Source organism: Bufo bufo, chromosome 3 (genome assembly GCF_905171765.1).
Source record: "Bufo bufo chromosome 3, aBufBuf1.1, whole genome shotgun sequence".
Lineage (NCBI taxonomy): Eukaryota > Metazoa > Chordata > Amphibia > Anura > Bufonidae > Bufo > Bufo bufo.
Genome location: NC_053391.1, coordinates 88,104,973 through 88,128,872, shown reverse-complemented (window position 1 = coordinate 88,128,872; position 23,900 = coordinate 88,104,973). Strand labels below are relative to the sequence as shown.

General features: G+C 42.9%; 1 protein-coding gene across 1 annotated transcript in view; it reads left to right on the top strand.

Annotated features, from left to right (window-relative positions):
• The window catches only part of TOMM70 (translocase of outer mitochondrial membrane 70), a 34,483-nt gene extending 24,102 nt beyond the window's left edge, over window positions 1-10,381 (top strand). Inside the window, exons 10-12 of the mRNA XM_040423301.1 lie at window positions 6,419-6,516; window positions 7,360-7,482; window positions 7,722-10,381. Of these exons, the coding sequence (XP_040279235.1) occupies window positions 6,419-6,516; window positions 7,360-7,482; window positions 7,722-7,875 (375 nt within the window). The 3' untranslated portion in view covers window positions 7,876-10,381. The remainder of the gene's footprint in view (window positions 1-6,418; window positions 6,517-7,359; window positions 7,483-7,721) is intronic.
• Window positions 10,382-23,900: the final 13,519 nt, after the last annotated feature.

Genomic DNA, 23,900 nt, shown 5'->3' with positions numbered 1-23,900 from the left:
CCATTGCTCCTACAGGCTCATTTGCATTACAAAAACGGAGGCCCCTAGAAAGAAGGGACAAAGACTGTTGGCATCAGATGACCTGAGGACATGTCTAAAGTCAGCCAGTGTAATAACTATGCATAAAGTTATACCGAATTTTTATATAACAGAAATTATACGTACAAGAACAAAAAGACACCACACTGCCAACCAAGCTCATGCATAATATAGTGATGTAACCCTTTCATAGGACACTGGGTATATATATTCCATAAACTGTAATTGACATGAACGTTACATGTAATCTCTTATGGCCTCGCCGGTTACCATAGAAGATTGGCCCAGCAAACCAGGTTTTGCTTCCTGACATTTTTGCATTCAGCAAGCACTTCCCCTCTGTGCTGAGCGCATGGAGCTGAATCTTGTGGTTCACATTGCGATGTATGTTCTCTTCGTCTCCGTCATCCCTGTCAGTTCATTGCGCACGGAGATGAGAATAATATCCCTGTCACTTCTCTGATGATCACCCACCCACTGTTCTGCTCAGCCATCTGCATGCCAGGTGTACCATGTCAGGCTTTGCATATTAAATGTCAGTTTATCTGATTTGGATTCTATGAGAACGGCTGTCTCCTGGGATACAGAAGACGTCCCGGGCAGCCTCTTCAGAAGGACTTTTTTTCTCTCTTTCTCTGTTATTTCTGTAAGGATCTATTCACACTGCACTCAGTAGCTTGGGAAATGCGAATGTATTAACAGGCCCCCTGAGAGCCTGACAAATGTCTCTTTCCTATACAGTTGTCACTTTATGTGGTAATAACTGGAACGCTTTTACTTATCCAAACCATTCTGAGATTGTTTTTTTTTTCTCGTGACACATTGTACTTTGTCAGTGGTAAAATTGAGTCAATATATTTCACCTTTATTTATAAAATAATCCAAAATTTACCAAAATGGTTATCAATCAAAATTCCCCATATGTCTGCTTTATGTTGGCATCATTTTGTAAATGTCTTCTTTTTTTTTTCTTTTTAGGACGTTAGAAGGCTTAGAAGCTATTTTTTTCAAATTTTCAACAAAATTTCCCAAACCATTTTTTTTAAGCACCAATTCAGATATAAAGTGATTTTGAGGGGCTTACGTAATAGAAACCACCCATAAATGACCCCATTTTAGAAACTACACCCCTCAAATTTATTCAAAACTGATGTTACAAACTTTGTTAACCCTTGAGGTGTTCCACAAGAATTAAAGGAAACTGGAGGTGAAATTTCAAAATGTGGGGGTTTCAGTCAGCACAACCCTGTATGCAGGTGCACATCGCTATGGCGAAATACACATACAAACGCAAAAACACAAATGCAATAGCACTCTGCAACCAGCACTCCGCCCTGCCTCTATGCTGGATGTTGAATGAGGCATTGGTGTACATTTTGGCCAAAGCGTAATAAGCCACTCACCACGTCAAGGTCGCCTCTATGAGTGGTCCCTAACACTAGTTCCTACCTGTTTATGGGCCATGATTGAAATTTAAAAATGTAACATTTTTTGGTAGATTTTTTTTTTTTTTTTGTTTTAATCAATTTTTTCTTGCAACACAGCAAGGGTTAACAGCCAATAAATCTCAATATATTTTACTCTGATTCCGCAGTTTACAGAAATACTCTATATGTGGAGGTAAACTGCCCTATGGGCACGTGGCAGTGGTCAGAAGGAAAGGGGCGCCATATGAATTTTGGCAGATTTCGCTAGAATGGTTTTTAGGCACCATTTTGTATTTGAAGAGACCCTGACGTACCCCTACAGTGGAAACCCTGAAAAAGGGAACCCATTTTGGAAACTACACCCCTTAAAGAATATATTAAGGGGGGTACTGAACACTTTAACCCCCTAAGCGTTTTACAGAATTTGGAAACACTTGGCTGTAAAAATTAAAAGTTTTGTTTTTTCCAATAAAATGTTGCTTTAGCCCCAAATTTTTCATTTTCACAAGGGGTAACAATAGAAAAAGCGCCCCATAGGCCTCTTGCACACGAACATTGTGTGCCCATATTGCGGGTCCGCAATACACTGGCACCGGCCCATGTGCACTCCGCATCACGGATGCGGACCCATTCACTTGAATGGGTTTGCAATCACGGAAATGCGGATCAGAAGCACGGATCGGAAACCCATGGAAGCACTACGGAGTGCTTCCGCACCGCAAAAAAAAATAGAACTTGGTCTCTGATGCACTACATTCGTGTGGAAGAGGCCATAATTTGTTACCCATTTTCTCCTGAATACAGCAACACCCCATACTGCTGTGGGGGCACATGGCAGGACTCAGAACGGAAGGAGCGCCATATGGCTTTTGCAGTGCAGATTTTGATGGATAGGTTTATGAGTGTCATTGGATTTTATTTTTTAAGTGATTGTCTTATGTGGGGGCTAATTTTTTTTGTAGGATGAGGTGACTGTTTGGTACCATTTTGGGGTACATAAGACTTTTTTGATCGCTTGGTATTAAACTTTTTTTTTTTTTTTACAGCATTCACCTGAGGGGGCTTATAATGTGATATTTTTATAGAGCAGGTTGTTACAGATGCGGTGATACCTAATATGTCAAATCTTTATTTTTGATAATTTTTTACACAGTGAACAGAATAAAATCTTGTTTTTGTGTTGCCATTTTCTGAGAGCCCCATTTATTTATTTTTTGGGCGATTGTCTTAGGTAAGGGCTTTTTTTTTTTTTTGTGGGATGAGGTGACTGTTTCATTGGTACCATTTTGGGTTACATAAGACTTTTTGATCACTTGGTATCTGGGAATGTAGATTTAGTGGCTGTTACGGAGACATGGTTTAATGAAAGAAATGACTGGGACATAACCATACCAGGGTACTCTTTATACAGAAGAGACAGAGAAGGCAAGAAAGGAGGAGGCGTGGCCCTGTATGTGAAAGATAGCATTAAATCTAACCTAATACAAGTTGGTGAGGCCAACATAGAGTCAGTTTGGGTTACGTTGCAGTTTGCTAACCATGCAGTAACTCGTGTAGGTGTGATATATAGACCACCTGGTCAAGTTAAAGAACTAGATGATCTACTAGTTGAAGAAATAGCTAAAATGACAATGAAAGGAGAAGTTATCATTATGGGAGATTTCAATCTTCCAGATATAAACTGGAAAACCAAAATAGCAAGTTATACCAGGAGTACAGATATTCTAAATTCCCTACTGGGGTTATCTCTACAACAAGTGGTTGAGGAGCCAACCCGGAGGGAGGCCATTTTGGATTTGGTATTCACAAATGGGGATTCGGTATATGATGTCATTGTAGGCGAAACCTTGGGATCTAGTGATCACCAGTCAGTGTGGTTTAATATAAGAACTGTGAAAGAGTCCCACCACACAAAAACAAAAGTTTTAGATTTTAGAAAAACAGACTTTTCAAAAATGAAATTAGTCATAAATGAGTCCTTATCAGACTGGAACGGATTACATGGAGTCCAGGAGAAATGGGACTACTTAAAAGGTGCATTATTGAAGGCAACAGAAAATTGCATTAGACTTGTCAGTAAAAGCAAAAAAAGGAAGAGACCACTGTGGTACTCAGCAGAAGTGGCCCAAATCATTAAAAATAAAAAGCTAGCATTTTGTAATTATAAAAAACCCCAGAGCAATGAAGATAAGGAAATCTACAAGATTAGGCAGAGAGAGGCCAAGCAAGTTATAAGAACTTCTAAAGCGCAGGCAGAAGAAAAACTAGCTCAGTCTATGAAAAAAGGGGATAAGACATTCTTCAGATATATAAATGAAAAAAGGAAATTAAAACAAGGAATAACTAAATTAAAAACAAAGGACGGAAGGTATGTAGAAGAGAATAAAGGGCTAGCCGACTGCCTTAATGAATACTTCTGTTCAGTTTTTACAAAAGAAAAAGGAGAAGGACCTCCACTAGAAAGGATGACTAATAAATCGTTTGATGCATGTATCTTTAAAGAGGAAGATGTTCTAAGTTTGCTGTCTAAGGTGAAGACAAATAAGTCACAGGGGCCTGATGAGATACACCCAAAATTATTAAAAGAGCTTAGTGGTGAGCTGGCAAAACCGCTAACAGATTTATTTAACCAATCATTAGTAACAGGAGTCGTCCCGGAAGATTGGAAATTGGCTAATGTCGTGCCCATTCACAAGAAAGGTAGTAGGGAGGAATCGAGCAACTATAGACCAGTGAGTCTGACATCAATAGTAGGCAAATTAATGGAAACCCTATTAAAGGATAGGATTGTGGAACATCTAAAATCCCATGGATTGCAAGATGAAAAACAACATGGGTTTACTTCAGGGAGATCATGTCAAACAAATCTTAGATTTTTTTGACTGGGTGACTAAAATAATAGACGGTGGAGGTGCAGTAGACATCGCATATCTAGATTTTAGTAAGGCTTTTGACACTGTCCCACATAGAAGACTTATCAATAAACTGCAGTCATTGAGCATGGACTCCCATATTGTTGAGTGGATTAGGCAGTGGCTGAGTGACAGACAACAGAGGGTGGTAGTCAATGGAGAACATTCAAAACAAGGTCATGTTACCAGTGGGGTTCCACAGGGATCTGTACTGGGACCAATTTTGTTTAATATCTTCATAAGTGATATTGCAAAAGGCCTCGATGGTAAGGTTTGTCTTTTTGCTGATGACACAAAGATATGTAACAGGGTTGATGTTCCTGGAGGGAAACGCCAAATGGAAAAGGATTTAGGAAAACTAGAAGAATGGTCAGAACTCTGGAAACTGAAATTTAATGTGGATAAGTGCAAGATAATGCACCTGGGGCGTAAAAACCCAAGGGCAGAATATAGAATTTTTGACACAGTCCTGACATCAGTATCTGAGGAAAGGGATTTAGGAGTAATTATTTCAGAAGACTTAAAGGTGGGAAGACAATGTAATAGAGCAGCACGAAATGCCAGCAGAATGCTTGGATGTATAGGGAGAGGTATAAGCAGTAGAAAGAGTGAAGTGCTTATGCCTCTGTACAGAACACTGGTGAGACCTCACTTGGAGTATTGTGCGCAGTACTGGAGGCCATATCTCCAGAAGGATATAGATACTCTAGAGAGAGTTCAGAGAAGAGCTACTAAACTAGTACATGGATTGCAGGATAAAACTTACCAGGAAAGGTTAAAGGACCTTAATATGTATAGCTTGGAAGAAAGAAGAGACAGAGGGGATATGATAGAAACTTTTAAATACATAAAGGGAATCAACTCGGTAAAGGAGGAGAGCATATTTAAAAGAAGAAAAACTACCACAAGAGGACACAGTTTTAAATTAGAGGGGCAAAGGTTTAAAAGTAATATAAGGAAGTATTACTTTACTGAGAGAGTAGTGGATGCATGGAATAGCCTTCCTGCAGAAGTGGTAGCTGCAAATACAGTGAAGGGGTTTAAGCATGCATGGGATAGGCATAAGGCTATCCTTCATATAAGATAGGGCCAGGGACTATTCATAGGATTCAGATATATTGGGCAGACTAGATGGGCCAAATGGTTCTTATCTGCCGACACATTCTATGTTTCTATGGTATTACACTTTTTGTGAGGCAAGGTGACACTGTTTTTTTATTTTTTTTACGGCGTTCACCTGACGGGTGGATCAGGTGATATTTTTATAGAGACAGTCGATACGGATGTGGCAATACCTAAACTTTATTTATTTTTTAACTTCTTTTTTCACTTTATTTTTATGTGCGGAGAATCCGCACTGAAATCTGCAAATCCGTGCAAACAATCCGCATCAATTGGTGCACATTTACTCGAGCAAAAACAGCCAGGAAAAATAAAATAAGTTGACATGCTGTGGATTTTTAAAGTCTGCACGGTAGGTCAATATCTGCACAGAAAAAAAATAATCTGCATCGTGTACATGAGAATTTCAAATTCTCATGGAATACAATGTACATGACCTACGGCGTGCATTTTCCTCACACAAACCTTAAGGGTCCATTCACACGTCCGTTTTTTCTTTCCTGATCTGTTCCGTTTTTTGCGGAACAGATCAGGACCAGTTCTGGACCCATTCATTTTCAATGGGTCCTGGAAAAAATCGGACAACACAATGTGTGCTGTCCATTTCCGTTGTTCCGTTCCGCATGTCCGATTAAATATAAAACTTGTCCTATTCTTTTCCGCAAAAATCGGATCCTGGTACAATACAAAGTCAATAGATCCGCAAAAAACGGAAGACATTCGGGTGACATACGGAAACATTTTCAGGAACAACGGATCCGCAAAAAACGGACCGAAAATCGGGATATAGAAAAATACTGACGTGTGAATGTAGCCTAATTGTGTGCATTTAGCCTTACAGTCACACTGAAATGCTGTACGGGATGACTTGTTCTCCCTGTCTGAGGAATTAACCCTCTGGTGTTCACTCTTCTATAGGCACTAACAGATCAGCAGCAGTTTGGGAAAGCTGATGAGATGTACGATCAGTGCATAGACCTTGAACCAGACAATGCCACAACATATGTTCATAAAGGGTAAGCGGTTTCTGATTATTGATCATGCCAATCCACAAACATCCCTGGTGTAATGCGTCACGGGAACGATTACAGTAGAATAGGAGGAATGGAGAGTTTACAGTTATAGTTTGCTCTTTAGGAAACACTTCTTGCCTTTTGCTTCTAGATGAGAAAAACCCCTAATGCAGCACCCCATTGAGCACCTCTGCGTTTGGGTATAGGAGACTTCAGTACAAACAAATCATTGTCGGTAACCTGTGGGTGATGAGGTCTTAAGATGGCTATACACGTTAGATGAATGTCATTCAGAACTCTCCTGATGAGGGGAGGTTGTAGGAAAGAAGATCGGGCAGTTAGAATTTAACATTTGTGCTCCTTTGGAGATGAGCGTTGGCCAGAGTTGTCTATCAGCCTATTCCCCGCTCCCTATAGAGAATACGTGCATGCTAGTCCGAGCTCAGTGTGCACATGTATCAGGGGGCTTGGAAGGATCAGCCATAGTAGCGTTCAACCAACAGCTGTGTATGGGCAGTATGACACAGGCAAATATCTGGAACAGACGTTCATACCAATGTTTGTTCCCGGTAATTGCCCTGTGTAAAGGTGCTGCCGATCGCCCTACAAACAAGCAAATGCATCTTTTATGCGACACCTAAAATCATCCTTGTTTGCCAGCACAGTTCTGCTGACAAACAACGAAAGTGTATGGGGCGAACAATCGTATCTATCATTCATGCTGTCACACATTGCAGTGTTTTATGGGATCTTTTGTTTTGACCTCCATGATATATTTTTATAGGCTGTAATACTAATTATATCCATTTTTCTCTATCATTCTTACGTTACACCTTACTTTTCTAGCTTACTTCAGCTGCAGTGGAAACAAGATCTTGATAAAGGCTTAGACCTCATCAGCAAAGCCATTGAAATAGATAACAAATGTGACTTTGCGTATGAGACCATGGGGACAATAGAAGTTCAGAGGTAAGCCCGGGTGCTTTGAAGCATGGTTCTGATAACCATTATATAAACCAGGGGTAGGCCACGTGTTGTGAAACTACAACTCCCAGCATGCAAACTTGCTCGGCTCTTCTCAGACCTGCCATAGAAATGAATAGAGCGTGCTGGGAATTGTAGTTTCACAACAGCTAGAGTGCCAAAGGTTGCTGACCCCCAATATAAACTGTTCTGTTGGCCATAACCGCGCCATGTTTCTCTTCCAGGGGGAATCTGGACAAAGCCATTGATATGTTCAATAAAGCCATCAACTTGGCGAAGTCTGAAATGGAAATGGCCCATTTGTACTCACTATGTGACGCCGCTTACGCCCAGACAGAAGTCGCCAGGAAATACGGCTTGAAGCCTCCAACACTGTAAACGGACTCCCAACGATGAGCAAATGTGATAGCTACGAAATATTGATCTTTTAAGACATGTAATTTCTCCAAGGAGAGTTTTGCATCCCAAACAAAAAGTGGAATGGCGGACCCTTGTTTTCCTGCTTATGGTGTTGTCATTCATCCCTTCTGTTAGATGTTTTTGGTATTGTGGGGAGAGGGTGTCTTGGATAATTTTTCCCTTTCGAGGGCAAGGGAAAAGTTAAGGCACCGCTGCATGAGAACAGGGGCGACATAGTTTGCCATGCAAATAAAACTGCTGAGTTGCGTTCATTTTTGTTTTGTCAGGGAATGGGGGTGATTATCGTGTGAGCAAATCTTCTTAAATTAATTTTTTTTTATTATTATTTTTTTTATATATTCCTGGTACTTTTTACTTATTTTTTTTTCCTTGATTGCATTACTGTTGTGTGTCCTGTTCCTCTTGTACATAACCGATCGCACAAGACTGATTTCTTCCTTTTTATTAGTGAAAACAAACTATTCCTTTTTTAAGTTTCCACCTGTGAGAAATAAATCGATCCTTCGCATGCACAACCTTTATACCACCCTATGTTTAGAAGTTGTTTTGTTTTAGTACCCATGATAAATCGCCCCCCACCCCCTCCCTCAACTGGCCCAATATGAAATGAGAATAAAAATTGGACTACAAAAACAATACCTGTGTATTTGGGAACCGGTTTCATTGCAAAACGGCAAAGGGGAACCTGTCACCACATAGCTCGCCATGAAACCATCTTACATGCCTGATGCAAGCTTGTCAATATGTTCAATGTTGTTTGTCCTAATTTTATTGGTGGCACCATTATGGGGGGGATTTTTTGTTTATGCTAATTAGACCCTGGGTGCAACAAGGGCAGCACTGTTGCACCTCACTTGCCCTTACCACTTTGAATGATAGGGCCAGACAGTGAAGACGTACTCGCTCCTGCCCCTGAAGTCTCCCGATTGCTCATTAGCCTCACTGTTCAGCACAGGCGCAGTACAGAGTCCATCGGGCGGTGAAGCAAACAATCACGAGACTTTGGGATACTTCAGGGCCAGACGTACATCTTCACTGCCTGGCCCTGTCAGTTGTGGGGGCCTAGGCATAAAATAAAAGGGGTGCAGCGAGGTGCAACAGTACTGCTCTTGTTGCACCCATGGGCTAATTAGTGTGAAATAAAAAGCCTAACTTCTCCACAATGGGGCCACTGATGGAAAGAGGACCTACACTATTAGAATATATCGAGAAGTGTGCATCTGGCCTGTAAGATGGTTTCATAGCAAGTGATGTGGTGACAGATTCCCTTTACATGATGTATAGACACTACCTTCAAGGTTCCCACTTAGTAAGGCTCATGTGGCTCAGTATACAGTACATGTATTGGGTTTCCTGATCACTTCTTTTTTTTTTCTTTTTCTTTCTTTCCTTCTCCTCACCTTTTTGATTTATTACTCTGTACTTTATAATCCGTCTGGTTGATTTCTACAGCAAAGGCAATCTCCGTGCATTGACTAGCAGGTAAACCTGTGATAGACTTGTATTATACACAGCAGCCAGTCGGAGGAGGAAGGGGCAGCAGCCTGAATAAGACAGGAGATGTGGCTCAGACTTCCTTAGACTCAGGGATCAGCAACCTCCAGCTGCTGTGAAACTACAGCTCCCAGCATTCACACTTGCGCCGCTGTTCTTGCAACGGACACAAGTGAAAGGAGGATTCTAGGAGTTGTAGTTTTAGAACAGCCGGAAGTTGCTGATCCCTGCTCTAGACACGGATCACAGCTCTGCCATAATGGAGCGGAGTACAAAGCAACCGAGGACCAGGGACTGATTAGAATAAAGCGTCACCTGTATATTTGTGAGTTGATTCATAAACAGGTGATTTAAGGAGAACTCAGAAGATATTAACGTTCCTTTAAAACATAAAATTTTCCAGCAATGGCACAATTTCACTATAAATATCTCCATGTTACTCGGGAGCCACAAACTTGAAGGGGTTGTCCTGGATTAAATCATCCTGGACCCACCTCTTTCAAACAGATGTTAGTTTTCCTTTAAATGCACCCTTTAACAACAAGACCACACACACACACACACACACTCTTTGCGTATAGCATGCAGAAAATCTGCAACGTAATACAGTACCAGCTAAGATTTTAAAAATCTTAACTACACGTTTCAGACTTAATTGATCTTTGGGTGGATTTCACCCTTTGCAATGCGTAGGGAAAAATTTGCTGCACATCTAACGTGTAACACATTCTGCTATGGATTCATTGTGGAATAGCGTTAAAAAATAATCTGCACGAGTCACACTAGATCCATGGCTTCTGTTTATACTGCTATACTGGATCCATACTTACCATGCATAGTGGATATTGCTGATGGATCACTGATATTAATGGGGTCTGTAGGTGTTCTTGTATCTTTGACTGCAAAAAAAAAAAGCTGGTCAGTTTGCCATCAAAATAATGAGATCCTGAGACTTCAGATACTTACTGGAGCTCCACATATAGGTTTATTCTGACACGAAGGTACTGTATGGGTATACGTCGCTCTTTCACTAGAGGCAGGCTTAGTTGGGCCTTAAAGTGACCAACTTTTAGTCACAAAAAAACAAACCGCTGCCTCCAAGAAATTGTTCTCTACTAGTCAAACTGTTAGGCAAGCGGCCGTGCGAGGGCAGAGTTGTTACCGTGCCTCGGGATTTGTGAAGTCTGGTGCTATTTGTGCAGTTTCTAAAGTTTGAGTCATTGACAATGTTAATGAAGACTTTTTTTTTGTACAAAGAGTAGTTCAGATAACACCATGAGCAATGCAGTAGGTTGTGTTAATAAAGTTTTCCATATAATGGCATCTATTTCTACATACAGTTGGGTGGTCATTCTGTGAGGGCAAAGCACCAGATCATGAGGATAGTTTGGTCATGTTAGGAACTGATGAGCTACCTTCTCACGTTCATAGCCTCATGTTCTACCCTCAATATGGCTACCTAACATGTGAAAAGCAGACTCCTCTTTTTGTATTTCTTTGCTAAATGCTTGACCAGTAGAACATCCAGGGTCTCATCTGTCAGAGAAAAAGTTGACCATAATACTCGAGTGCCGCTGAGATACCAGTTGGTCAAAAAAATAAAAAATTTCTCTTAGGGCTCTTTCACACTTGCGTTGTTGTGTTCCGGCATAGAGTTCCGTCGTCGGGGCTCTATGCCGGAAGAATCCTGATCAGGATTATCCCCATGCATTCTGAATGGAGAGAAATCCGTTCAGGATGTCTTCAGTTCCGGAACGGAACATTTTTTGGCCGGAGAAAATACCGCAGCATGTTGCGCTTTTTGCTCCGGTCAAAAATCCTGAACACATGCCGCAAGGCCGGATCCGGAATTAATGCCCATTAAAAGGCATTAATCCGCATCCGGCCTTAAGTGAAACGTCATTTTGCCGCATTACCGGATCCGACGTTTAGCTTTTTCTGAATGGTTACCATGGCAAACAGGACTTTAGTGTCCTGGCAGCCATGGTAAAGTGTAGTGGGGAGCGGGGGAGCAGTATACTTACCGTCCGTGCGGCTCCCGGGGCGCTTCAGAGTGATGTCAGGGCGCCCCACCCGCATGGATGACGTAATCGCATGGATCACGACATCCATGCGCATGGGGCGCCCTGACCTCATTCTGGAGCGCCCTGGGAGCCGCACGGACGGTAAGTATACTGCTCCCCACTACTACTATGGCAACCAGGACTTTAATAGCGTCCTGGGTGCCATAGTAACACTGAACGCATTTTGAAGACGGATCCGTCTTCAAATGCTTTCAGTTCACTTGCGGTGTTACGGATCCGGCGGACACCTCCGGCAAATGGAGTACACGCCGGATCCGGACAACGCAAGTGTGAAAGAGGCCTAATACAGTTGAAAGGCTGTGAACACTTACTATTTTTGACTATAATAATTTGTGCAATAGGCTTGTATTTAAAAGTTTCCACCATTTGGCTTCTGCAACTTCTGCGTTTCACAGTACATTGCAAGCTCTGCAAAATGCTGTACTGTGGTAAATCTACCAGGCTGGCTGCTCGTTCTCCAAACCCTCACTCCTTTCCTATTTTGAACAAACTTTTATGCAGATTTATTTAATTGGTCACTTTGCCATAAATCTGCTAAGAAGATCAATTCAGAAATCAAGCCATCAGGTAAGCTCTTTGACCGATTTAACGGTAGACAGTATGCTGCAGCCTGCTATGTACTGTGAAACATAGAAGCTGCAGAAGCCAAATGATGCACAATTTTTAATGCACACCCCCTATTGTAAATATTTTTAGGCAAAAACCTATGTATTTTAGGAAACAAAATGCTCACCAGCCTTTAATAGCTGAGGCCCATTCTCTTTACCTTGTCTAAAATTTTAAAAAAGGGCTTTTGACAAGGGTTCTCCATTGTTTACTGTAGAGCATTTATGCCTTCAGATCAGAACTAGAGCTTGTAGATTTTTACAATGTTTTATTTGCATGGCTTCTTAAATGTTTGTGCCATTCAGTTCTCCCATAAGTAGACAGAGCATGTGCTGAATCCAGCGTGTGTTCCAGGTCTCAGACTGTTTGCTTGCTATTTGAAAGTGCACTAAAACAAAATTCTCTGTATTTTTTTTTTTTAAATGACCTTCCCTCTCCCAATGACAAAAATACATACCAATAAATATTACAACACAAGAGCTTGACCTGTGTCGTTTTCTTTGGTTCAGGAACCTGACGTAGCTGTACAATGTTCTCTTGCACTCTGACCAAAAGTATGTGGAATTATTGGGATTAGTTGTTTTAGCCAGCATGTTAAAAATAAAGCACACGGGGACTTGTCCGGACGCCAACTAAGATGGCCAGCTGCACTCTGGCCAGCGACACCCGCAATATTGGCCAAATGGGGAAAAAACTGCTCCCCAAAAGTCCACGCCGCCCAAGTTTTGGACGCGGGCTCCCAGGACGGCGCTCCACGCTGCAAGGAGCCTCCCACCACTGCTCCCTCCCACCACCCCGACAAAGCACTTGAGCAGGAAGAGCCACAAGAGCAGAGGGACGAACCACCCACCATCACGGCGGCTTCACCACCTGGAGAATCTGCACCCCCGAGGACCGGACTGGAGCTCTCTTCTGCAGCGAGGGACTTCTTGCATGCCACATCCAGGTGGCCCTAGAAGACGGCGCACAACAGGGGTCTGCGGATACAGGAACTGTGCCCTTACTCGGCATACAGAACATAGCTCCCTTATCCTCCTCACAGAGACCACCCATGGCCCTTTCTGGGGACCCCTGGTCTGCCCCTCCAGAAGGTGCCACACCAGCCCTGGCTAATGAAAACCGCAGCTCCCCATTCCCCACAGATGTCTGGGCTAGCTCACCATGCCCTCCCCCGCTGGATGCTATGTCTCCTCGTGCTGCTCCTGAGCCCCCACTATCCTGGGCAGTTTACCTCAGCCAAATCCCTACAAAAGAGGACTTTCGGATGCTCATATCTGAAGTTAAGGGAGCCTGCAGGGCAGAGATTGCTGCTGTCCGCACCGATATTAAGCATATTGTCGATCAAGTGGACTCATTGGAAAATGCATACGATGACACCAGACAGTACATATCCAGCATTCACGAGTCTGTAACATCTCAAATAGTGGCTCTTAGGGAAATGGGTTGGCACTTGGAGGATCTGGACAATATGGGCCGCAGAAATAACATCAGAGTCCTAGGTCTCCCAGAGGCAACTGGAGACGAAGACCTTTTCGTCACTTTGGTGGCTATATTTAATATAATTCTTGGACAGTCACCCTCGCACAAGATTAAACTGGACAGGGCCCATACAGTAGGGCGCTCAAACCCAAGGGCACCTCCACTCGTCCCAGGGACATAATTTGTTGTGTCCATGATTACACTCTCAAAGAGTCCATTATGGCGAAGGCTCAAACTCTACGCAACTTTGAATTTGATGGGGGCCCCCGTGCATCTCTTTCCTGACCTCTCCTGGATTACCCTGCAAAAAAGGAGACACCTACAGCCTCGCCTCACATTGCTATGAGACCGTCAAATAGCATACCGCTGGGGATTTCCTGCTCTGTCAGCACGCCAGCAGGGAAAGACAGCAACCCCTTAGCTCCTTCTCAGACCTACACCCTTTCTGCGAGACGCCTAGACTTCCTGTACCTGCAATGACAGACTGGGAGATTGAACCTCCTGTGCCACCACCGCCCCGTGTCTGGTCCCAGGTGACAAGGAAGAGAAGAGCAGGTCCGAACGCGGGTCCATCCTCATCCCGGCGAACTCCTCCATCTCAGGACATCGATCGCCAGATTGAGCCCTCTGATTTAAGTAGAGGGTGATAATCCTGATTTTGCCCCGAGCTACCTACACAGGCAGGGGTCCCCTATTGTTGCCGTCATTCTGCCCACTTATGCTCCTATTTGTCATATCTATTTTCTATTTAGCCAGTTACTTACATAATGTTATTTTGTTTTTGCTTTCATGGTGCAGGCCCCCATGAGCACCGGTTGACCTTAGTAGGTCTTGTTAGTCAGTATTTGCTCCACAGGGAACCTCGGTCAGTTGACCTCTGATACTGCAACCCTAGAAGCGGCCCCGATAGTTGCCTCTAGCAGGAATATACGTCCCTGCGAATTGTCATTCACTGTTAGTTATATTTTTTTGAGTCTTGTCTTGTCCCCCCTCCTTTTTGTTTCCATATCCCTTTCTAGCTACCTCACATTCGTCGATCAAGGCCCCTACGAACTCTGACCTCGACATTAGATGAGAATTCAGCAGACGTGAAGTTCTTTGACTAACGAACAAGGAACACGCAGAATTAATTTCTGTGAATATTGGTGAGCTGTATTCTCCCTGCACTTCACTCCCTCCTACCTTACCATGGTGCAGTGTATGACCTTAGATGTCAAGGGACTCAACTCCAACGCCAAGAGGAGACTTTTGCTCTTAGAGTTGAAATCCCTCAAAGCAGACATAGTGTTTCTTCAGGAAACCCACTTTGACGAAAACTCCTCCTTTCACTTTGCATCTCACCTATATCCCACTGCATATTCAGCCACCCATTCTCGCCGGAAGGCGGGAGTCACCATTCTCATATCAGCCCACTGCCCCATCAGAATTAAATCTTCAATATTAGATCCGCAGGGGGCTATATCATTCTGAGAGGTAAACTTGCAGGTCAGTCAATCACGCTTTGTAATTTGTATGCCCCAAACACGTCCCAGATTCATTTTCTTAGCAGAGTGTTCCACAAGGTTTTCGGATTTCCCGATTCATTGGTCCTTCTGGGAGGGGACTTTAACACTATTTTCTCTGACTCTATGGACAGGCTGGCTTTGCCAGGCAGACCCTTACACTCAATACAACAGCCATTAACTAGGGTCTTTCGCAAATTAATCTGGCGATACTCATTATACAACCTTTGGCGACTTAATCACCCTACTGATAGTTCCTTCTCCTTTTACTCTGACCCGCATGGTACCCATACCCGAATTGATTTCTTTTTTGGAACCATCTCCACTCTCCGTGTGTTAAAGGAGGCTAATATGGATCAAATCACCTGGTCCGACAATGCCCCTGGAATGGTTGAAATAGACCTCGGGTCCGGTCACACTCGCCAATGTCATTGGCATCCTAATGACACCCACCTTAAGAGACCACTATTACGGGACTAACTATGTGGTCACCTAAAATTCTATTTTCAGCTTAATGAAGGGTCGGTGGGGGATGTACGTTCCATATGGGAGGCCCATAAGGCGGTAACGAGAGGGCACTGTATCGCCCTGGGTACAAGACTAAAAAAGGACTCAATAGCTACAGTATGGTCCCTGAAATCCCGTTTGCATAACCTGGAGGAGACAATGTCTGCCCATCCTACCTGCTGCACATTAAAGCATATAGTTGACGTTAGAGCCCACCTACATAGGATAGCCCTAGGCAGGGTCGACAAGCTAATGTTATACACCAGAGAACGGTATTATGCCCCACACGCTGTTGGCCAGACAACTTAGGAATCGCACCCAACAAACAGGCCTTTGTGCAGTTAAGGGAGCAGATGGGATGGTTTACTATGACCCCAGGAAAGTTGCGGAGCGATTCAGACCTACTATACCACCCTCTATAATCTGCCTAGTGACCTCCCCACAAACGAAAGGACCAGAGAGCGCCTATTGCAGTCATATTTGGCCTCATGTAACCTCCCCACCCTCTCAACTGCCCTTAATAGACCTGTGACTGTGGAAGAGATAGAGGAGGTAATTGACCACCTACCGGAGGGCCTGACGGCTTCTCCTATAAATATTATAAGATCTTTAAGACAGAACTGATCCCCCATATGGCAAATCTCTTTAATCGATTCCTATGAGGTGATGGGTTACCTACTTCCATGTCCCACTCATATCTTACGTTGATCCCAAAACCTGGAAAGGACCCTCTCAATTGCCAAAATGATAGGCCCATTACACTACTTAATTCGGACCTCAAGATTTTTACTAAAACACTGGCCTCCCGCTTAAACGCTTTTCTCCCCTCATTGATTCATAAAGACCAGGTAGGTTTTGTCCCATGTCGACAGGGCAGTGACAACACGAGACGGAACATCGACTTGACGGAGGTGGTTGACCGCTGGGGGGGAGGAGGCATTGCTTCTTAGTTTAGACGCTGAAAAAGCATTTGACCGCTTAAGCTGGCGGTTTTGTTCGCGACCTTGAAGGCATATGGTCTTTCTGGCCCTTTTGTTCAGGCCATCCGAGGCTTATACTCCTCCCCCAGGGCGATAATCAAGCTTCCACACGCTGAGTCTCGACCAATACACATAGCCAATGGGACAAGACAGGGATGTCCCTTATCCCCCTTACTATTCGCAATGTGTATTGAACCCCTAGCGGCTAAAATCAGGGCTTGCCCAGATGTTAGGGGTATCATGGTCAGTGATAAAGAGTTTAAGCTGTTACTATATGTGGATGATGTCCTCCTCACCCTCACTAAACTTCATGTCTCCCTCCCAAATCTCCACTCCATTTTTCAGGAATTTGGACGACTGTCGGGGTATAAGGTCAACACCCATATAACTGAGGCTCTCCCCCTCAATATACCTCAGGCGAACTTTCCTTTCCACTGGAAGGAGGACTCCTTGCGATACTTGGGTATGGACCTTACCCCACATTACACAGACCTCTACAGAACTAATTTACCACGTATATATAAAGAAATTAGAGATCTCCTTGCCAAATGGCACACACTCCCATTATCCTTCCTAGGTCACATTGCGGCATTAAAAACGCTGATCTTACCTAAAATCCTGTACCAGTTTGAGACCTTACCCGTTCCAGTCTCCCTCAAAGATTTGGGATCTTTTCAGTCCCAGCTCCTCCGATTTATATGGGCTAAGCGACGCCATAGGATCCCGAGGTCTGTACTTCTGTCTAGCAAGTCTCAGGGTGGTCTATGAGTAGACCTGATCAAATATTATTGGGCAGCTCAGTTACGCTGCATCACAGCTTGAGCATCTCTGCAACCTTATTCTATCTGGATGCAGATAGAGAGACTCTGGCTGGCTGGCTCATATACACCCTAATTCTCTGCTATGGTCTAGCCTATATAGTACGTCAACAACTAGGGATCTTTTAGGGCCCATGGCCTCCAATAAATCCATTTGGCGGACCTGTAGTAGTAGGTTTCCTCTGGTCTCTCGCCACTCTTTCATGACCTCCTTTCTATATCATCCTCTACTCCCAGCGAGTCTCACCACTTTAGTGACGAGACTATGGTTTGAACACGGCGTCTTTCGCTATGCGGACATTGTAGACTAATTCACTAGGGATCTTTTACCCTTCTCAGCTATTCAGAACAAATATGGCCTTCCCCCTCGACCAACTATTACTACATTCAGATTAGACACTTTGCACAATCTATCTTCTCGGGGTTCAATGTCTCCCTCCCAACAGCATTTGAACGCCTGTGTAGAAGAGGGGTGCATATGAAGGGGCTAATATCTGAGATATACTCCATTTTGCTGACCCCCTTACTGCAACAGATTCAAAGACATTCTTACATGGTCCGATGGGAGGAATACTTGGGGAGAGTTCTGCCAGATGCACTGTGGCACCTTATATGGAGGAAAGATGCGGGACACATGGGGGTACTTTACACCATATCTTCTGGGACTGCCCTCTAATACGTCCCTTCTGGACCAGAGTCAGCACTCTCTTGAGTGACATGTTTGCCTACAGTATACCACCTGACCCCATATCCTTCTTACTCAATATACTGTAACTCCAGCACATATAAGGAGACATTCAGTTAAACTGTTAATACAAGTAATGACTGCAGCCCGCTGCCTTATTTCCCGCTTCTGGAAACGCTCTGACCCCCCAAAGGTCTCCGATCTATATGCCAGGGTGACGGAAATCGGGACCCTGGAATATACAACTGCAATGTTCCAGGACAAAATAGATCTATTTCATGCTATTTGGGATGTTTGGGACAATTACTGGGCTACTAGGCAACCCTGAGAAGAGCCCAAGAGAATAATGTAATCCCCCCTCCCCTCGATGTGTCCCTGTCTGTATTGTCTACATCTTTCTTTACTCTGTTGGTGTAGTTTTATTCAAATAGGTTTCGGCTTAGATCACACACACCCTAATATTAGATTAATGGAGCTACTCCCTCATGAGCGTTCCTTATACGTTGGGACGCCATTGATAATTGTCTTTCTTTTTTCACTTTTCATTATTTCTTTTTTTTTCAATATCCAAATTTATTAAAGAAATGAGTACGACAAGACACTGGATTCTCATGTAACCTTTATTGGTTCTTGTCTGATTTAAATTGCACATAATATGCGAAGTTATAGTATATGCTCATTTGTTGAATATTTCTTTGTTCACTTCACTTTGTACAACTGTGCATACAGTTGAAACAGAATTGTTTTGTTGTATTTCAATAAAAATTATAAATAAATAAAAAAGCACACCACCATAATAAGCTTGAAATGCAAATAGGTTATTGTACAAGGCAAAAAGTGATTACAGCAAAAAGATAAAAGCTAATGGGGAAGTCTCATCTCAGAAATCAGAATACACATGGCGATGGCGATGGCTGGGGTTGCATTTTTTCCGTAACTCCTCTAGGAGTCAGTGGGAGCAACGCCATTTTCACAAATCCCGTTTAAGGCCCATGCACGAGGCCGTTGGTGTTTTGTCCTATCCTTGTACACAAAACAGACAAGAATAGGACATGTTCTGTCTTTTTTGTGGGGCCGCGGAATGGACATATGGATGCAGAAAGCACACAGCGTGTTGTCCGCATCTTTTACGGCCCCATTGAAATGAATGTGTGCAGAACTGATGCAGATTGGATGCGGACCAAACATACGGTTGTGTGCATAACCCCCTTTCATAACTGCATGGCACAGGTATTCTGATCTCAACCATGAATGTAGTTTTCCTGGGTAGATTATACCTCATCATGCGTTTGGGATCAAAAAAGTAATCTGAAGTGCTAAGAGTGTTTTTTTTTTTTCATTTTTTAAATTGTTGTTCAGTATTTTACAAGTGATGGCTTATCCTCAGGAGAGACATTCACTATGTGATTGCCGAGGAGTCCAACTTCTTTTTTTTTTTTTATCAAAAATCATTTTTATTGATTTTAAATAAAACCATCAATAAAATACACAAGGAGTCCAACTTCTGGTCGATCAGCTGTTTGAAGCAGCCTTAGTGTGGTAACTACACGGCTCTGTCCACTGTGTAGTGTATGGAGCTGGTAACTACTCCTGTTCACTATAATCCTTTACCAGCACTAGGGAGGAGCGAATTTCATATTTTGAAATTCGTTTTCGGTTCGGGTTGTTGTATAAAGTGAAATGCATTATGGATTCCGTTACCGCGGACCATGACGGAATTCCTTAAGAGGCATCCCGTATTTAATTCAGTCATAATAGAAGTCTATGGCCTGCATAACAGATCCGTCCGGTTTCCATTATGCAGGAGAGGACTGCATCATAACGGAAACCGGACATAGACTTCTATTATGACGGAATGAATAACGGAATGCCTCTAAAGGCATTCCGTCATGGAATTGCATTATGGTCCGCGGTAACGGAATCCATAACACAATTCACATTATACCACAACCCGAACCGAAAACGAATTTCAAAATATGAAATTCGCTCATCCCTAACCAGCACCATCAACTACACAGTGGACAGAGCTACTGCAGAACAAGTAATTGGCGAGGGTAATGGGTTGATGAGAATAGGCGATCACTTGTAAAATTCTGGACAGCCCCTTTAAGCCACCACCTTGCTGCTAAGCTACATACTAATTGTCAAGCAAGGGGCAAACAATGTCTAAAACAACAAACGTGCAAACCATGTACAGTTTTATTTAACCCTTAGGATATCAGAGGTTTTTTAGTTTTTGCGTTTTCATTTTTCCTATTTTCCCTGAGCCATAACTTTTTTATATTTCCGGCCACATAGCTGTATGAGGGCTTATGTTTTGCGGGACAGGTTGTACTTTCTAGTGCCACCATTAATTATGGCATAAAATGTAGTGGAAAGCTGTAAAAAAATTCCAAATGGGGTGGAATTGGAAAAAAAACACAATTCCTCCATCGTTTTATAGGTTTTGTTCCCACAGCGTTTCGTTTATGGCAAAACTGACCTATGCACTTCATTCTCTGGGTCAATTACAACGATATACCCCCTTATGTGTAGGTTTTTTATGTCTAAATAGTGTAAAAATTAATTTAAACTTTGATAACATTTTTCATTTTTTTACATCACCATATTCTGACCCCATAACTTTTTTTTATACGTATGTCTACTGAGCTGTTTAGGGGCTCAATCTGTAGTTTTTATTGATACCATTTTGGAGTGTGCATGACTTTTTGATCACATTTTATTACTTTTTTTTGGATAAGAGAAGCAATGAAAAAAATGGCAAATAGGCCATTTTGACCCTTTTTCTGCTAAGCCATTCGCTGTATTGGAATTATTTTTTTTGTATATATATATATGGCCGTTTTCGGTCGCAATGATACCCATGTTTATATTTATTGTTATTTAGGTACTTATTTTTTAATTATACGGAAAGGGGAATTTTTTAACATTTTTTGAAATTTTTTTGTCATAATTTTGAAGCTCATATATGAGCCTATAAATAATGTTTTTTAATTTTTTATTTTTTTCTATTAGGGATTTTTAAATTGACATTTAAACCATAATTTGCAGCATGAATAATATCAGCGTAGTCAGCGAGGCTGAAAATATTCAGCGCAACTACTGATGCCCCAATTGGCTGCACGGGGCATTGGCAGGAACGCTTCTGGGTTTTTGCGCATTTAGATACCGTTATTTTGCTTGATCACGGCATCTAAAGTCTTTAATTACCGCGATCAGCATTATTGCCGGTCACGGAGCCGCAGGTCTCTGCTGTATGAAACAGCAGAGCCCTTCCGGTCATGGCGCCCGCTGGACGTGCATGCGGGCGCCATGTTTACACATCGCTCCAGCGCCGTACATGTAGCGAAGGGGTTAAAGGAGTTGTGTCACTTCAGCAAATTACTTTCTCTACATAATAAATGCTAATACAAGACACTAACTAATGTACTATGATTGTCTATATTTCTTCCTTCGCTGCCTGGATTCATTTTTCCATCACATTATACACTGCTCATTTCCATGGTTACGACCACCCTGCAATCCAGCAGCGATGGCCGTGCTTGCACACTATAGGAAAAAGCACCAACCTATGTTAAGCCACCAGAAAGGGTGGCACTTTTTCCTATAGTGTGCAAGCACGGCCACCGCTGATCGATTGCAGGGTAGTCGTAACCATGGAAACAAGCAGCGTATAATGTGATGGAAAAAAGAATCCAGATAGCAAAGGATGCAATATTGATAATAATACATTAGGCCCCTTTCACACGGGCGAGTTTTCCGCGCGGGTGCAATGCGTAAGGTGAACGCATTGCACCCGCACTGAATCCGGACCCATTCATTTCTATGGGGCTGTGCACATGAGCGGTGATTTTCACGCATCACTTGTGTGTTGCGTGAAAATCGCAGCATGCTCTATATTGTGCGTTTTCCACGCAACGCAAGCCCCATATAAGTGAATGGGGCTGCGTGAAAATCGCAAGCATCCGCAAGCAAGTGCGGATGCGGTGCGATTTTCACGCATGGTTGCTAAGATGACAGTCTATTTACTGTATTATTTTCCCTTATAGCATGGTTATAAGGGAAAATAATAGCATTCTTTAATACAGAATGCTTAGTACAAGGTCAATTGAGGGTTAAAAATTTTTAAAAAAATTAACTTACCTCCTCCTCTTGATCGCGTAGTTGCCGATCTCTTCTTACTTCTTTAATCATGAGCTCCCGGCTAAAGGACCTGTGGTGATGGACCATGTGATTGGACCATGTGATGAGCTCAGTGACGTCACCACAGGTCCTTTGACATGTCCTGAAGAAAGAACAGGAGACCGGCAGCTACGCGATCAATTGGAGGAGGTGAGTTAATTGTATTTATTTTTTTTAACCCTCAATTGACCTTGTACTAAGCATTCTGTTTAAAGAATGCTATTATTTTTCCTTATAACCATGTTATAAGGGAAAATAATTACATCTACACAACACCGAACCCAAACCTGAACTTCAGTGAAGAAGTTCGGGTCTGGGTAACACATTCAGTTTTTTATCACGCGCGTGCAAAACGCATTGCACCCGCGCGATAAAAACTGAACAACGGAACGCAATCGCAGTCAAAAATGACTGCAATTGGGTACCTACTCGCCGGGATGCATCTGGACCTAATCCGGACACGCTCGTCTGCAAGGGGCCTTAGTAAGTGGCTTGTATTAACTTCCTCTACATGATAAATGCCATTTGCTGAAGTGACAACCCCTTTAATGCAACTTAAAAATACTTACCGTGCAGTTTGCAGTAAACGTGCGTGTTTTTGCCACATGGAACTCTACTGCTACATGTGCACCCAGCCATACAGGTTGTCAGGATTTTGGTGTGGAATCTGCACCTGATCGTGGGTTCCTGCATACAAACAATGTATGACCAACCGTTACAGTTGCAGATACATCAACCACCACTGGCATGACTAAGCGTCATCAAATAAGGCAGCATTTAACCCCTTAGTGACATACTATTCACATTACAGATTTTGTCATTACCACTCAGTGCTGTAATCACTGTGTGAGCTGTGTGTACAGCACAGGCTCAGGAGCTGGGTCATCGCTTGTGGGTGTCAGTTGTAGAAGAGTTGTCACTCTGCTCTCACTGCCAGGATCAGGGACAACTCAAGTCCCAGCAGTTAAGCCCCTATGATTCTGCACTCAATAGCGTCCTTTGGCTAGACGGAGCTTCCTCTGTCCTCTCATCAGCACCCTGTGAATGCAGTTGCAGGGTCCTGAGTAGTTGTGAAGGCAGCTGGGGCATTCTGAAGGCCCCTCAGACCTGCCATGGTCCAGCCTCCATCACATTGATATAAACTAATATAGTATTACAATATACCTGTATCACAGGGGACAAAAAAAGTTGAATCTTTTTTTGGAAATCTACATAAAAATTTTGACTCCCCTATTCTTAGTTCACATATAAAAACAAAATTTGAGTTATGCGGACAGGACAACATTTTCTAGTTGACTGACCTAGTTTATTTTAAATGTAACGCCCCAGAGCGGCATTACCACCTTTGTCTGGCCCCCACTATCTTCAATGGTGCATCCTGTGTCATCTCATATATATTTATTGCCATGTCCTGCATAATGTGTATTTATTTCCTGATTTTGTGATGGATGAAATATGGTGTGCCTGGTTCATCAGCAGATGGCGGCAACATTGGCAGAGTTAGTTTCCCTGGAGAGGAGCCTCCTAGTTCCATTCCTCTAGAGAGGGGGGAGTTTAGTTCAGTCTAGCTAGTGTAGTTCAGTTCCAGCCTACCCCCCTTGGGGAGAGGTTGAGGTCCAGCTTGTCCCCTGCTGGGGAAGGAAGCA